At 44.6% G+C, this 17,573-nt stretch overlaps 1 protein-coding gene across 2 annotated transcripts in view; it reads left to right on the top strand.

Moving 5' to 3' along the window:
• Gatb (glutamyl-tRNA amidotransferase subunit B) overlaps positions 1-17,573 on the top strand; it is a 78,970-nt gene that overhangs the window by 26,523 nt on the left and 34,874 nt on the right. Inside the window, exons 3-6 of one of the 2 annotated variants that reach the window (XM_048424734.3) lie at positions 5,680-5,793; positions 7,908-8,106; positions 8,529-8,651; positions 16,160-16,273. In XM_048424734.3, the coding sequence (XP_048280691.3) occupies positions 5,680-5,793; positions 7,908-8,106; positions 8,529-8,651; positions 16,160-16,273 (550 nt within the window). The remainder of the gene's footprint in view (positions 1-5,679; positions 5,794-7,907; positions 8,107-8,528; positions 8,652-16,159; positions 16,274-17,573) is intronic. The other variant, XM_048424736.3, reaches the window with a different exon arrangement.

The following is a 17,573-nucleotide window of genomic DNA, read 5'->3' as shown; positions in this document are numbered from 1 at the left end:
ACCATTAGAATATGGAACTTAATCTCATCCTCGAGTTCAGCAATCTCACAAGCTTTCCCAAAATATAGTACTGTAGCTCTGTAGTAGAGATTGAAGTAAGGGATTGTGATGCCTCCAGAAATTCTCTTATTGGATTGTTTGGGCTATCCTGGACTTTTTGCTTTTCTATAGAAAGTTGAATATTGTTCTTTCTAGGTCTATGAAGAATTTTGCTGGGGTTTTGATGGGCATTGCATTGAATCTGTAGATTGCTTTTGGTAAGATTGACATTTTTACTATGTTAATTCTACCTACCCAAGAGCATGGGAGATTTTTCTGTATTTTTGGTGTCTTTTTCAATTTCTTTCTTCAGAGATTTAAAGTTCTTGTTATATAGGTGTTCTACTTTTTGGCTAGAGTTACTCTGAGATATTTTGTGCTATTTGTGGCTATTGTGAAGGGTGATGTTTCTCTGATTTCTTTCTCAGCCCATTTATCATCTATATAAAGGAGGGCTACTGATTTTTTTTGGAGTTAATCATGTATCCTGCTACATTACTGAAGGTGTTTATGAGTGGTAGAAGTTCCTTGGTAGATTTTTCGGGGTCATTTATGCATACTATCATATCATCAGCAAACAGTGAGAATTTGACTTCTTTTCCAATTTGTATCCTCTTGGTCTTTTTTTGCTGTCTTGCTGAGCTAGAACCTCAAGTACTACACTGAATAAATAAGGAGCGAGTGGACAGCCTTGCCTTGTTCCTGATTTCAGTGGGATTGCTTCAAGTTTCTCTCCATTTAGATTTATGTTGACTGTTGGCTTGCTGTATCTTACTTTTATTATGTTTAGGTATGTTTCTTGTATCTCTGCTCTCTCCAGGACCTTTATCATAAAGGGATGTTGTATTTTGTCCAAAGCTTTTTAGCCATCTAATGAGATGATCATGTGATTTTTTTTTTCAGCTTGTTTATATGGTGGATTACATTGACAGATTTTCATATATTGAACCATTCCTGCATCTCTGGGATGAAGCCTACTTGGTCATGGTGGATGATTTTTCTGATGTGTTCTTGGATTCAGTTTGCCAGTATTTTATTGAGTATTTTTGCATCAATGTTCATGAGCAAGATTGGTCTGTAATTCTCTTTCTTAATAATGTCTTTGTGTGGTATCAGGCTAATTGTAGCCTCATAAAGAGTTTGACAGTGTTCCTTCTGTTTCTATTGTATGGAACAATTTGAGGAGTATTGGTATTAGTTCTTTGAAAATTTTGTAGATTTCACCCTGAAACCATTTGGTCCTAGGCTTTTTTATTTTTTTTTTCCTTTCTGTTGGGAGACTTTTGATGGCTGTTTCTGTTTCCTTAGCAAGTATAGGTCTATTTAATTTGCTTATTTGGTCTTTATTTAATTTTGGTAAGTGATATTTATCCAGAAATTTATCCATTTCCTTTAAGTTTTCCAATTTTGTGGAGTACAGGTTTTCAAAGTATAACCTGATGATTCTCCGGATTTCCTCCGTGTCTATTTGTTATGTCCTCCTTTTTGTTTCTGATTTTGTTAACTTGGAAATTCTCTTTCTGCCTTTTGGTTAGTTTGGATAAAGGTTTGTCTATTTTGTTGATTTTTCTTGAAGAAACAACTCTTTGTCTCATTGATTCTTTGTATTGTTTTGTTTGTTTCTGTTTTGTTGATTTCAGCTTTCAGTTTGATTATTTCCTGCCATCTAATCCTCCTGGTTGAGTTTGCTTCTTGTTGTTCTAGAATTTTCAGGTATTCTGTTAGCTCACTAGTGTGGGATTTCTTTCCCCCCAGCTTCTTTATGTAAGCATTTAGTGCTATGAACTTCGCTTGTTTTTGTTTTGTTTGTTTGATTTTTGTGTTTTTGGGTTTTTGGTTTGTTTGTTTGTTTCTCTGTAGCTTTGGGGCCTATTCTGGCATTAGCTTTTGTAGACGAGGCTGACCTCGGACTCTCAGAGATCCACCTGCCTCTGCCTCCCAAGTGCTAGTATTAAAGACATTGAACTTTGCTCTTAACACTGCTTTCATCGTGTCCCATAAATTGGAGTATGTTGTGTGGTTATTTTCATTGAATTTTAAGAAATCTTTGATTTTCTCCTTTATTTCTTCCTTGACCAATTGGTGATTCAGGTGAGTATTATTTAACTTCCATGTGTTTGTGGCTTTCTGCAATTAGTGTTGCTGTTGAATTCTAATTTTAAGCCATGGTGATCCAATAAGATACATGGGTTATTCCATTTCTTTGTATCTGTGGAGGTTTGCTTTGTTACCTAGTACGTGGTCAATTTTTGAGAAGGTTCCAGGAGGTGCTGAGAAGAAGGTATATTCTTTTATCTTTGAATGGAATGTTCTGTAGAAGTCTGTTAAGTCCATTTGATTCATAACATCTGTTAGTTCCCTTATTTTTCTGTTAATTTTCTGTCTGACAGACCTGTCCAGTGATGAGACTGGGGTGTTGAAGTCTCCCACTATTAGTGTGTGGGGTTCAGTGTGTGATTTAAGCTTTAGTAGTGTTTTTGGTTTTTGTTGTTGTTGTTGTTGGTTTGTTTATTTGTTTTTTACATATGAAGGTGCCCTTGTCTTTGGGGCATAGATCTTCAGTATTAAGATTTCCTCTTGATGGATTTTTTCCTATGACTAATATGAAAAGTCTTTTTTTATCTGTTTTGATTGATCTTAGTTTTAAGTCTATTTTGTTAGATATTAGGATAGCTACACCAGCTTGTTTCTTGGGTCCATTTGATTGGAAAATTTTTTCCCCAACCCTTTACTGTGAGGAAATATCTGTCTTTTGTGTTTGAGGTGTGTTTCTTGTATGGAGCAAAAGGTGGATTCCATTTTCATATCCAGTCTGTTAGCCTGTGTCTTTTTATAGGTGAGGCTGAGTCCATTTATATTAAGGGATGTTAATGATCAGTTATTGCTAGTTTCTGTTATTTTAGCTTTCATTGTCGGGAATGTTATTGTGTGTGTGTGTTTCTCTTTTTGGGATTTGCTGCTGTGAGATCATCTATTGTCTGTGTTTTTGTGGATATAGCTAACTTCCTTGGATTGTAGTTTTTCTTCTAGTACTTTGTGTAGGGCTAGGTGTGTGTGTAGGTTTGGTTAAACCTGGTTCTGTCATGGAATATCTTGTTTTGTCCTTCTATGGTAATTGAAATTTTTGCTGGGTATAGTAGTCTGGGCTGGCGTCTGTGATCTCTTACCGTCTACATAATGCTTGACCAGGAACTTCTCACTTTCATGGTTTCCATTGAGAAGTCAGGTGTCATTCTGATAGGTTTGCCTTTATATGTTGCTTGACCTTTGCAGCTGTTAGTATTCTTTATTCATTCTTTATGCTTAGTGTTTTGATTATTATGTGGAAAGGGGACTTTGTTTTTGATCCAGTCTATGTGGTGCTCTGTAAGCTTCTTGTATCTTCATATGCATATCTTTGTTTAGGTTGGGACAGTTTTCTTCTATGATTTTGCTAAATATATTTTTTGTGCTTTTGAGTTGAATTTCTCCTTCTATCCCTGTTATTCTTAGGTTTGGTCTTTTCATGGTGTCCCATATTTCCTGGAATTTTGTGTTAAGCTTTTGTTTGATTTAACGTTTTCTTTGACTGATGAGTCTGTTTCCTCTATTGTATCTTCAACACTTGAGATTCTCTCTTTCTCTCTCTCTCTCTCTCTTTCTCTGTCTCTGTCTCTTTCTCTCTCTCTCTCTTTGGTTTTTCGAGACAGGGTTTCTCTGTAGCTTTGGAACCTGTCCTGGAACTAGCCCTTGTCGACCAGGCTGTCCTCGAACTCACAGAGATCCGTCTGCCTCTGCCTCCCGAGTGCTGGGATTAAAGGCGTGCACCACCACCGCCCAGCTCCATCCCTTGTATTCTGCTGTTTATACTTGCATTTGTGATTCCTGATTGTTTTCTCATATTTTCTGTTTCCAGAATTCCCTTGGTCTGTGTTTTCTGTAGTGTTCTATTTTGGTTTTCAAGTCTTGGTTCATTTCTTTCACCTGTTTGCTTTTTTCTGGTTTTCTTTAAGGGATTTACTGATTTCTTCCTTTTTTTAATCTTTTTCTCCATTTCTTTGAGAGAATTTTTCATTTCCTCTTTAAGGGCCTCAAACATTCTCCCAAAGTTATTTCTTAGGTCATTTTCTTCTGCTTCATCTGTATTGGAGGGTTGAAGTCTTGCTGTTTTAGAGTCACTAGTTTTTGTGGTGTGGAGTCTATTCTTACCTTGCCTACCTACCTTTTCCTCTCATTGGTGTAGTTGGGGCCATGTCTCTGGTGATCACTATTCCAGGTGCCAGTGGATTCAAGGCTCAGATGGTTGTTCCTCTTGGTGAAGTTGGGGCCAAGGTTCCTTTCACCTCAGAGATCACTCGGCATTCCTAGAGATTGGTTGCTCAGCACTCCTAGAGGTCATTTGGACCTGCTAACACAGAGGTCTCATGCTTGGGCCTGCTCCCGTGGAGGTCGCCGGCTTGAGTCTGGTCCCATGCAGGTGGTTGGCTAGGGCCTGCTCTGGAGGAGGTTGCTGGGTGGGCCCGCTTGGGCAGAGGTTGCTCACTCGGGACTGGTCCCATGGAGGTCACTTGTTTGGGCTTGCTCCAACTTAGGTGGTTGGCTCAGGTGTACTCTGGAAGAGATTGCTCGCTCAGTCCTGATTCCACGGAGGTTGACCCTTGGGCCTGCTCCTGATGGTGTCCCTGTCTCAGGCCTGATCCTGCAGAGGTTACTGACCTTGGCCTGGTCCCACAGAGGTCGCTGGCTCAGGCCTGCTCTCTCGAAGGTCTCTTCCTCATCACTTTCCCAAAATGCAATGAATGATTGATAAGCTATTGAGTCCATACAGTGGGGCAAGTCAGTGTTCCCAGTATCAGTTTGTCCAGTCAGCAAGGTATGCATCACATCCCTTTTGGAAAACCGAGGCACTTTGTCACTACATATCCAGAGTAGAAGTGAACACAGACCTGATCCCAGAACTTAGCTGTCCTTTACTGTGTTACCTAGTCATTATCTAGTTTATAACCTCCAAAACTCTGTTCCTGACCTGGGGGCTAGGACATTGGCTACTCGACTCTAGGATCCAGTGAAACCCGGGAGCTCCAGGAACCCTGCCAAACCCAGAGCATGAGGCAGTGAGGTCCTCTGAGGTGGCCATGCCTGGAGGAGGCAGTGCCACAGCCCCAGCATGACAAAATCTCTGTAGCCATTTTCTCTTAAAAGTTTGTTCTTCTTCCTGCCAGTTCAGCCACCTGATCAGCCTTTTGTGCCCCACTGTGACCCTCCATATTACACGTCACCTCAGTAGGACGCTGCAGACCTAGGACTGTCCTCTCCCCAATCACTTCCTCACAGAATGACTCCGGATTCTGTTTGCAGAGAGAGACGAGGATTAGTCCATGTGGTAATGCTCTACTGAGCATTGTGAATCTCCTTTCTCTGATGTGTGCTGGGGAAGGATCCCTGGGTGGGCACTTTATTAAATGCCCAGTGGGTCCCACTGGTGCATACGTGTTTTGTTGATGTTGTAATATTTTTCTGATTCACAGTCAGCTTGGCAAGCAGAGCTGACCATAGAGAGCCAGAGATAACAGTTTTGACTATTCAGGGAAGATTTTGGAAGTGGAGAGAAGCAGCTGTACAGCCTGTGGTTCTAAAGAAGCTTGTCTGGTGTTTGTAAAGGTTCTCAACAGGAGGTGTGTGGAAGCTGCGGTGATGACCGGCCTGGCGCTGAACTGCCACATCAACAGGAAGTCCTTGTTTGACCGGAAGCACTACTTCTACGCAGACCTTCCTGTGAGTGTGGTGTGTGATCTGCCTTTGCACGTTCTCAGCACCGGCCAGGCCTGCCTTCTGTCCACCCTCTGTCCATCGCAGCAGGAGGCTCTGTCCAGCCCTAATGAAGGAGGAGGCCCCCCGGTGTTCACTAGATTGGATGTGATTGTCCTGATCGCTGACTCCTTGCCTAGTCTCATGCTTCTGTTGGTTCACTCGTAATTGAACAGGGACCGGGAGAGGCCAGTGCTGTCAGGTCCTCCCAGCCATGGTGTCTGGTGCTAATTGCCTGTTAGGACAAAGGCTAGCCACTGTCGCTTCAAACATTGTGAGAATGTGTCTCTTTAATGTAGACTTTCCTAATAAGGAGGCCAGCTCCTTTGGACACATTCTGTCATCTCCCAAGGAGCAAGTAACTGGACAGTAGTAGGCAAAAGTGTGAGCCAGAATGAGCACAAATAGCAGTAATTAGTTGAGCAGCAAACTCAATATTTACTTGCTTTTGCACTAAATTTAGAAAGTTTCTTTTTTAAAGTGGTGCCAGTGTGAATGAGAGACCACGTTTCATGGTGTCACGCTGGAACACAATTGGAGTGTTGAATGGGTTTCTGAAAATCATGTGCATTTAATCAGATGTTCTGACAGGTAAGTATGATTTTGAAAAGCGATAGCAGTAAACACGGCCATGCATCTTCCTCCGGGAACTGAAGATTTGGAGGAGTTGGGGTTTAGTGGGCATGAACAGACGTAAATAAAAATCCCAAGGTAAAGAGGACCTGTAGCTCCCCCACAGCCCCCATTTCTACAAGTTCGACTATATAAATTGAAAAGAAATGTTTAATTTTTCAGTACTGGGGATGGAACCTAGGGACTGGCATATGCTAGGTGAGCTGTGTACCACTGACTCTCATGAAACCCTGGAAATGTTTGGAATGTCGCCTGTTCCCCCTGACCTGGGCAGTTGGGCATGTCAGAACAGGCAGTCACGGTGTCGCACAGGGCCTGTATACGACACAGCTCATTTGCTGTTATCTGAAACTCAGACTTAGCAGTGCCTGGTGCTTTGTACACCAACCCAAACCAGAATTCAGGGCTATAGGTGCAGACTTGCTATCCGAGTATACGTAAGGAGCTAGCCTTCTGCACAGTTCCCCAGGTGTGACTCCAGGGCACCCAGTGTCAGCATCTCCCAGAGCCTTGTTAGGAATACAAATCCTACAGCCCTACTCCAGGCCTCCTGCATCGGAAACCTTGAAGGTCACATTAAACATGGCTTGACATGTCCACTTGTATTTCTAAGGCAGTAAAAATTTTAAAAGTCTTTCACTGGCCCCGTAAGGAGAGGAACCAGCTTGGGCCAGTGTGACCTGGAGATGTCCTGGTTCTATGTGTGGGCCCCTCTTGCCTATACTACATAGGCTCCTGGGATTGAATGAGGACGACAGTGTCCAGCAAGTCCTGGGGATGCTTTAGCCGTCACTCTGGTTATCTCCAGTCTTTCCGTCATCACGCATGTGTTAGAAAGTGATCCTTTCCCTTTAGAAGCGTCCGTCAGCGTTTTGCGCTGTGTGCTGTCTGTTAGCAGATTGGGAGCACATTGCAGCACTTTCCGGCCAGAGGGGTAAGGGAAGAGCAGCTGACATGACTGCGTACCCAAAAAAGCAGACCTTAAACAAGCTGGAACGCAATGGCAGTTGTTGAAAGCCATGTTGCAAGTGGATGGCTAGCTGCTTAGCTGGCATCCCCTAATAAGGGGCTCAGCAGGAGCCTGGTAATGAGATGCAGAATCTAGGCTAATGAGCTAAATGAAAACAATAAATTCTTCTCTTAGGGGCCTCTGACAATGAGATTATTGTTACTCTCAAAAATGGCACTCCAGTCAGGAAGACAGGATTCCTGTTGCTAATTGCATCCTTATTGGGGGTGAGAGACTTGGGGTGGGGAACGGGGTAATAGAAAAAGCCAGGAGAATAAAGACTAAATTATGGCAACAATGTATAAACTAGGCTTTGTTGTTGTTTCTCCTGTTCTTTGTGTTTGTTTCAAGTAAACCTTTATGACATGAAACTAAAAGTTAAGTGAATCCCAGCTTTTAGTTCTGGAGTCTTAACTAATCCATGTATGCTTGTGAACAGGCGGGTTACCAGATCACCCAGCAGAGGCTCCCGATAGCTACCAATGGACACTTGACGTACAGCATCTACATAAGGAAGAAACAGAGTCAGGTGACCACCAAGACAGTGAGGATCAAACAGATCCAGTTGGAGCAGGACAGTGGCAAAAGCCTCCATGATGACCTGAGGTCCCAGACTCTCATTGATTTGAATAGAGCTGGTAGGTTGGGTCTAACTTCTTCTGACCCTCTCTGCTCTGGGGTCTTGGGCACTTCTCCTCCCTTCAAGACTTTTTCTTAAACTAATTGAGAAAGCAGGCACAGGAACTGACTAACAGATCAAAATATCCATGTTGGTATTGGCAGAGCTGATGAGATAGCACAGCCTGAACCGTGCTCACTGCTAGGCTTGCCAATTACACACCCCTAACCTTAGACAGACCGATCTGCCTTGTCACGGCCCACAGCTGGGTATCCTCAAGCAGACATTGGAGGAAATTAGCCAGGGTTAAAAATTGACAAGTGGCAGAAGTGCGGGAAGGGGCGACGGGGTTGCTTTTGAAGGTTGTGCATTAATGCCACGTTTTCCTAAGATTTCCCAGTTCCTTAGCTGATGAGTTTGTGACTCGCCTCTCTTTGGTAGGAGTTGGCCTTCTTGAAGTGGTGCTGGAGCCTGACCTGTGCTGTGGGGAAGAGGCAGCCGTGGCTGTCAGGGAACTGCAGCTGATCCTTCAAGCCCTGGGGACCAGCCAGGCGAACATGGCAGGTAGAGCCGTGTGGACAGTGGCCCTGCTCTGCGTCGTCCCTGTCTCTGCTCCTGGCACACTCTGTATTCAGCCTTTTCTACCTCACTTCTTTTCACCCTTAAAATTTCCCCTGCGCTCTTTCTATGAACCCCAATCAAACTCCACACAAACAACACTGCGTACACATTGTGAGCGTGGGAGTCAGGAGGCAAGAGTTACCTTCTGCCAGTTTGTTACATGAGAGCTGTGGGTTCATGAGGTGTGTTCAGTTCTGACCTTTCAGAAGAGAACATTGCTCATGAATAATAATTCCTATTTTGTGAGTTCTATATGCATAGGCAGTTGTTATTTTGGGAAGATACAGCTTTTACAAAATTTTTATCCATCTTGGACAGTGAACTCCCCTGATTTGATTATTACACACTATGCCTATGTATGTGGATGCTGATAGTAAAATATCAAACTGTTTCCCCTTCATTTGTACAATTAAAATATCTTTAATCCCAGCACTCAGGAGGCAGAGGCAGGCAGTTAGTCCTCTGTTGAATTCAAGGCTGACCTGATCTACAAAGAGAATCTGAGACCAGTCAGGGCCAAACAGTGAGACCCTGTCTCAAGAAACGACAATAATAACTCAATAATTTTTAAAATGGAGTAAACATTTATATGTGTGTGTGCAGGTAAAGCTTTTTTTTTTCTGTAAATAAATATTGTGATGATCCCGGCCTAGAGATCAGCTCAGCAGCGTGGTTACCTGGCACATGTGAGGCCCTTGCTTCAATTCCCAGCACTACAAAGAGAAAGCAGTTGTATCAAACTGCCTTGATCTTTGAGTTCAAGGAGAGAGACACAGCTCTGGAGTGTGATGACAGTCCACGAGTACCAGTGTCATAATGAAACACAGTCAAGGAAATCATAGGTCTGCTCACTCTGATTCTTCACGACAGCTTTGTCGGGGTCCCCAAGTCCCCGAAAGTGAACCGCACCCAGTTTCAAACTCCTGCACCCTTGGCGCTCTCCCCGCCCCCCCCCCGACAGAACATACTGTGATTTAGTCTTCTTTCCTAGCATGCACATTAAAGCGCTGCAGTGTGCACTTTGTCTGCACCCTTCATGATGATGTTCATCTCCTGTTGGACTATAATACCGTGGACACCCTCATCACATCACATAGCATGTTTGCATGTTACAGAGGGGCTTGTCAAATAGGCCATTGTACAAATGGTGAATTGTAATTGTAATTGCAGCGAGTGAGACCTGATGACCAGCTTGCTTATTTGCTCTCGCCCTTAAAGGGTCTGAGTGGCAGAAAGGTTAGCTGCCTGCGTGTTTCTTTTATAGAACAAGACCACGTTGGAATAAGGGGATTGTCTGTTTTTCATTCATCACTCATGTTGCTTTTTCCTCCACAGAACATAAATGAAATATGGGCAGGTTGGATGGTTAGCCATCAATGTGCTAAGCGTTGATTCTGTATCATGTTTTTAAGATTTCTAGATAGTCTCAAAATCACTGCCTCCTGTAAACCTATGGAGTAAGGAATAGGCTACCTGTTAGCTGGGGGAGAGTCCCTCTGGGTCATCGCAGGAGGAAAACTACAACGGCAAGAGCCCTTGAGTCAGTGGCAGCGGAACAGGTTCACTGAATCTCATTTGTTGTGCACTTTCTGTTTCTTTTTGACACAAATCCAGCAGCTTTGCTTCCAGCACAGCAGCCAGGAAGCTCGAGTTGTTCTGAAGAGCACTGAGGGCTGCCTGGAGGGTTCAAGAGTCTAAATTCTCGCCCATTAGCATTTTCAGCCCAAATGTCTTTGCTCACTTTTTCATGCCGCCACTGTGAGATGGTCGTGTCAGCACCAGAGGCTGCAGCACCGGAGGCTGCTGCAGCCGGAGGCTGTCTTGAAGAGGTGCCACTGGAGTCCGGTAGACGTGGTGCTTATGCACTGAAGTGTGAAGTGTTGTGGGCTCCATTTAGTGAGCTCCTGGTAGTTTCGCTAGTGAGCAGGCACCACCACCGTAGTCCAGTGTCTGAGCGTGTTGCTGCTGTCAAAAGTGATCTCCAAAGCTGCACGCTGATCTGAATGGGAAGAGACCGACTGAGTACTTGAACAGTGATTCTATCTACCAGTTGATAAGTTTAGTGTGTGCTTATTAAAACAGTTTATCCTGTAGCTTAAACACTGCGGTGTTCCCGGGAGATGATGGCATGCCTACTTACAGGCAAGGAAGCAGGCTGTTACTCCAGGACTCATTAGAACCCAAGTGCGCCTCCTTTGTTTATCCGTGGTGCTTCCCAGTGGCGGCCATACAGCGTCATGCTCCCTGATCCTTGCATGATGTGGACCGAGAGCCTGGATCTGAGTTAGAATCCAAACCTGTGGCTTCTCGCAGTAGAAACCTGGACATATTACTTGATTTCTTTGAGTCTTACTTTCTATGCTTTTAAAAGTCATTCTCAAATAGTTGTATGGAAAGAAAGGAACAGAAGAGGAAAGCAAGCTGTGAGTCACTGGGTGGTAAGGGAGGAGTGACTTTGTAGGAGCAGATCTGGGCTCTGGTGGGGCCATGGTCTGAAAGGCCCCAGGGAAGTCAGGTGTCCTTGTCTTTGCCCCTTTGTTACAGAGGGTGGATGTAAGGACGGCTCTGAAGCAGCACAGGATCTGACAAAGGTGCTGTGTGGGGGGCCGCACACCTTCAACAGCAGTAAAAGGAGGCTGCTTTTACAGAGTTTGCACTCCTCTGGATGGATATGTTCTGTGGGTTATTGGCAGTAAAATTTGATCCCATTTGGGCCGGGGACGCAGTCAGTGGTAAGATACCCGTTTAGCGTGTGTGAGACCTATTCCAGCACTGCAGACGTGTTTTAAATCAGCCCTGCCCCACGTTCTGTTCTCAGTTCTGGAGATTACTCAGCAGCCAGAATGACTGGCCGTCCCCATAGACCTCCCTCTCCAGGCCTCAGACCCCCATTGTTTGCAGAAAGAGTTTTGTATCCCAGTGTTTTGCTCTTGTTCAGATGTATTTCAAAGGAAGACGTACCTGCTCTGTCACTGTGCGCAGTGGCCTAGTTTGTAGTTCAGCTGTTACAGCTGTCTACTCCAAGAAGGCAGAGATTGAGCATGATGACATCCTGATGTGGGCATGGAGGCCCTCAGTGGGACAGAGTGCAGAGCTAAACCTGACTGCTAAGGCTTTCATGCACTTGGGGTAATTTAACTTAATTTGTTTAAAAGGCATTTTGTCTTCACGAGGCAGAGTGTCTTTTGTTAAGGTCTGATACTATACCTGAATCCAGACTAGTGAACTCTCTTTCAACACGGCAGGATACTAAGTGATTCTCCTCAGACATTTATGTAGTGTGGTATTCTCTGGGAGAGACGAAAATTCATGCCTTTATTCCTCTTCAAAATTAGAATTCTAAATCATGAAAGAGTATCATCTTTAAAAGTGAGTAGTAATTCAGGGTCCCCTGAGGGTTTTTTTTTTTTAAATTTTTTTAAAGACTATTGTGCAGACATGGTTTGGTCGTGCAGAGTTCAGCATACTTGGGCAGTTTTCCTTTGGGCTTAATGGGCCTTTTGCATGATTCCAAATGTATATTATATTAGTTCTAGTCAGACAGGCTTGTAGATTTACCAGGAACCAGCGTGAGACAGAAGCAAATATGTTTGCTTATTGCTCAGGAAAATACCAGTGTGTTGGAATTCATCATTCAGTGGGGTTTAATTCATTGGACAATAACAATGGGTCAGACCCAGCTCTAAATTCTGAAAAAAGACCTTGTCCCTGCCATGAGGATGTGACCCTTGGGAGGAGTAAGGAGGAATTACATTAACAAGCAAAACAAAGATAGTTATTATAATGAAGAACAACTTGAAAAGTGACAATATTGCTTTTAAAGGCCACTCAGTGGAGCTGATGTTTAGTTAAGAAATGAAGAAGGACTCAAGGCCCTAAGCAGCCTAGAACTAGGTGGTGGTGAGCATTCCAGGAAACAGCTAAGGCAAAGAGCCTGGCCTAAAGAGGAACTCAGAAAGTACCCTGAGGTTCCCAAGGTGACAGACTGTAGGACAAGCCAGAAAGGTAAGCAGAGGACACTTTGACAGTAGTCAGAAGTAGATTCCCACTTCCAGGGGATGTGGGAATGGTGGAAAGGATTCAACCGAGGGAACACTTAGCCTGGTTTACATTTTAGAAGCCACTGTAGCTGCTGTGGAGAGTGGGTCTCAGGTCCAGAGGAGAAGCAATGGTGGCAGAGATGATGGGGAGATGGTTAGACTCCAGATGGTTTGTGGAAGAAGGCTCGTGACAGGCTTGTGTGGAAGACCAGAGATGGGAATAAAGTGAAGGCGGCTTCCAGGAAGCTTGAGGAAGTAGTCAGGATTTGGATTTGGAAATTGGATACCTATGAAGCCTGAAGTAGGGCTCCGGGGAGAAGTCTGCCTTGGAGATCTAGGCGTCATGAGGACAGAGGATGTGTAGAACTGTGCACCACTCGGAGTGCACGAGGACAGAGTCCTGTGTTTTCCCAGGAAGAGGGATGCAAGCTGAGTGTTCAGGGAACCAGAGTAGCATTGAGATACCGACTCTGGTGTAGAATGACGTTTCAAGAAAGAAGGAAACCAGGCGAAGGTAACCCTGGCTCACAGGAGGATTGCGAGTTCAAGGCCAGCTTATGCTGTATAGCAAATTTGAGTCCATCTTCAGCTTAAAGCCCTGTCTCAAAAGACAGAGTGGGGAAAAAAAATGAAGGATTAATTGATATGTCGTAGTGAGGTGAGAGCAGAATGTGTCTTTGTCTATTGAATTTGGCACCAAGGGCGACGTGACACCCTGACCAAGCATCTTCAGAGGATTACCCGGGACAGAGTGAAGACAGTACGTACTCTAACTTGTTAGAGAAGATTTGCCTAGAGGGAAAGCTGAGAAATGGCTGATGATTGATGGTGTGAAAATTGGACTTGTGGGAATAAGTTTTGAGGCTTTTGTGTGTTTTCTTAATGAGAAATAAATACCATTATATGTGTACATATCAGAGGCAATGCTTAGAAAGATTGATGACTTGTATGACAGAAAGGAGTAGTGAGGCCCATATCCTTAAGGGCAAGAAGAACTTAAAAACTGGGCCCATCTTCAAGTGCCTTTCCATTCTGGTCCTAGCATAGAGGTTGGTTCACAGTAGGTATCAGTCACTGGCTCTTATATGTTGCTTGCATTCCTTGTATTCTGAGAAAGCTGCAGGGCCTCTACAGGGAGGTTTGCTTCCTGGCAGAAGTACCCAGTAGAGAAAAGGAACCCCTTACATGAAGTCTCGGAAGTCAAGCCGAAGGGAGGCAGGGGGAGAGGAAATTGATGAAGTTCCGTTAGAGAGCTCGATATGGGGGTACACATCTGTAACCCCAGTACTCCAGGGGTCTAAGCAGGAGGACTGGAAGTTCAAGGCCAGCCTCAGTTACATACTGAGGCTTAGGCCAGCCTGAGTGACATGCGAATCACACAAACTATATTAACTACAACACTGTTTGGCCAATGGCTCAGGCATATTTCTAATTAGCTCTTACATCTTAAATTAACCCATTTCTGTTATTTTATATTTTACCACGAGGCTCATGGTTTGTTACCTTGCAGTCTTGCTTCTTGGGTGGTTACATGGCATCTGCCTGACTCCACCTTCTTTCCTCCTCTATCTCTGCTTAGATTTCCCGCCTTGCTATATTCTGCCCTGCCATAACCCAGTGCAAACTTCTTTATTAACCAATGGTAATAAAACATATTCACAGCATACAGAGGGGAACCTTACATACATCACATGAGACCCTGTCTCAACACTCACATCCCTTCCAAAAATGAAGAGTATCAAAGCTCCAGTGGAGTAAGCGGGTTGGGGAGGTGGGGGAGCCTTCCTATGGAATGGTTGGTGTGAGTGTTGGTCCCGTCAGATAAGATCTTAGATGTGAAGCAGAGATGACAGAGTGGGACTGCTGTGCTCTGGTAATCAATGGAAACCAGCAGGAAAGCCTTGGTTACTCACAGTGTTGGGGACTAGACAAGCGCTCCTTCTGTGTGTGTGCTCTCCAAGGTTGCAGTAGCAGGATGGAGAGGAGTGGCAAGTCTGAGGGTTTCTGGAGAGACCTGAGACGTCTAACTGATAAACTTTAGGTAACTGACAAAGTAGGAAATAAGGGGACATCAAGGTTCCTAAGCAGGTGGCACTTCTCAAAATTCAGTGCAGTGTGACGTGTTCAAACAGTGATTTAAAAATCAGCAGCTGTAAGATGTGAGCAGTTCTCGAGAAGTCAGAGCTGCCACCGTTGGGAGAGCCAGTCCTGAGCCGAAAGGCATCTTGTCAGGAGTCCAGAGTCAGAGAGTGGGGGAGCTCTTCCCACGACCCGGTCTCAGACTGGTTGCCACAGCTCTGGAGTGGGGGTCACAACCCTACTTTTCCTGACATGGAATTTATTGATGCTTTTAATTGTTTTAATATGTTTTGTTGTGGAATATTTGGGAAGTAAATTTATTTGGCCCATCATCAGGTTTCAAGGATTAACATCTTTAAAACCTTACCTAAGAGCTAGGACCAGTGACGCACACCTCTAGTCCTAGCTATGTGGGAGGTTGTTGTAGGAAGATGGTGAATTCAAGGCTTGCCAGGGCTCCATAGTGAGACTCTGCCTCAAAAATTAAATAAGAGCAACATTTGTCTTCCCATCTTTATAAGTATTACACATAAAATTGGAGAACAGAACTTAAGCTTTGCCTTGTAAGATAGAAAATGTGATTGTTTCTCATCTTAGTATCTGTTCTGGGATGTGCCTCCCTCTCTTCCTCAAAGCCTTTAGTCCTCCCCACAAATCACCTGCTCCTTTAGGGTCATGTCTCCTGAGCCACAGGGCTTTCCAGGGCAGAGGAGGCCCCACAAGGACAGGGCCAACTCTCCTCTCCCCTTCCACCCATCCACCACAGTCTTTCTGCTTCAGCAAATCCTCATGGCAACTAGGGAGGCTTCAGATTGCTGTTTATAGAAGGAAAATCATTACAGTGCCTGGGAAGGGAGGGGGCAGCTCAGGTTTCCGCTCCTGCCCTTGAGCTGTAAATTCTCAAGGACCGTCTTATAAATCTCCTGAAAACACATGGAGAGCACTGGAGGACTTCACATAATCATTCCCGAGGCTTCCCCCAAACCCAGCTCAGATGCTTTGGAAATAACCATAGAGTAAAACCGAAGAACGGACCTCTATTCTAATAACCTTGTTCTCATTTAGCACACAGGCACTATATAGACCCTTCCATCTTGAGCGTCACACATGTCTGTGTGTGCACAAGAAGCATGTTTGCACATCCTCAGGACTCCGGCTGGCCCTGAGTGGCGGGGAGACGGCCCTGTGTTTCAGAGCCAGTTGTCTCCCTACATAGGTTGTTCTAACCAGACAGAAAATCAAGGTAGAGACTACTTACGTAGCTATCACCAGGCCCTACAAACCATATTGTTTCAAATAATTCCTACAGGTTTTGTATTTTTTTCTTTCTAGAGGGTCAGCTGAGAGTAGACGCCAATATATCCGTACATCACCCCGGGGAACCTCTGGGTGTCCGGACTGAAGTGAAGAATCTCAACAGCCTCAGATTCTTGGCCAAAGCCATAGGTGAATGTCAACTCCAACTCCTACTGTGTCCCTCTGTGTATCGGTCGCCGCGTGAGATGTGCAACTGTGGCTACTGCAGCAATGATAGTTCTCATAGTTCAGCCAGACCTGCCTCTGCGCATGCCTGCAGCTCCAGAAACTGTCAGGTTAGCAGGAGCAGAGATCTGAGACGGCCTCAGTCACGTGGGGCCCTGTGATGTGCCCTGTGACGTGAGACTTCTCCAGCCCACGTGACCTTTTGTGCTTCCCTTGTCTAGCCCAGACTTTTGCATTTGCTAGTGAAGGATCCCAGAAGGGTAGAGGCCTAAGCCTCAAAGTTCACATGAGCCCTCAACTCTAGAACCCAACTCACAGTGTCACTTCTGAAACACTTTTTTCAAAGCATCTTGAATTCAAGCCAGACCCAAGGAAAGGAAATAGACTCCACCTGCTTTAGGAGGATTTATAAAATATGGTAATTGTGTTCTACCACATATCATGTGCTTTATGATGTCAGGTTCATCCTTTAGATTGAATATAGTTTCTACTTTTTGCCATTTTCGGCTAATATATTGCGTGTGCCTGTACAGTCAAGGTTGGGTTTCGTGGTGCATACAGTGAGCATTTCACTGATGACAAGTGTACAATAGTAGCTAATGTAGAGCAGGCTAGCTCTATTGTCAGTCCCACAGAAGCTAGAAATAGTCTGAGAGGAGGACATCTCAGGAGAGTCAGTAGATTTTAAAGCCAGAGATATCCCTAGAGGGAGGGGTAACTTAAAAGCGAACCCTGTCAGGAGTACACAGGCAGCAAGCCTGCTGGTGTCGCCTCCACACTGCTGAAACCAAGGTGCTTAGTGGACACTGGTCTCTGGGGGACAGCAATGATGCAGTTCAGAAGAGGTTTTTCTCACCTGTGTAAATCTTGTGTCCCAAACCTGAAATGATTAGCTAGCCTTAATAAAGACACTTAAAGGAACATATTTTTAGAGAGAAGGTATTCAAATGGTTCAAGGATTTGCTCGTGGAGCAGCAGGATGGGGTAAGGAGGGACATAGTCCACTCTCTGAAGCCACCAAAGAGGTAAGGGGAGAGGCTCGTGCTTGTGGCCTGTGTTTGTGAAGGCTGGGGACAGGTGGGATGACGTTTGCCTTTAGCCTGGGTGTGCCATGTTGAGGGCTGCATTGATCTACAAGGTGGCGACAGTGACCAACCCAAGGCTGGAACAGTGCACAGAGGAGCCCTTGGTATTTTTTAGTTGTCCCTAACCTTTTTTTTGTTATATAAATTGCCTTCTAGAGCAATAATCAGAATTCTACCTG

Source organism: Myodes glareolus, chromosome 20, assembly GCF_982192425.1.
Source record: "Myodes glareolus chromosome 20, mMyoGla1.1, whole genome shotgun sequence".
In the NCBI taxonomy this organism is placed as follows: Eukaryota; Metazoa; Chordata; class Mammalia; order Rodentia; family Cricetidae; genus Myodes; species Myodes glareolus.
This window is presented reverse-complemented; position numbering and strand designations above follow the sequence as displayed.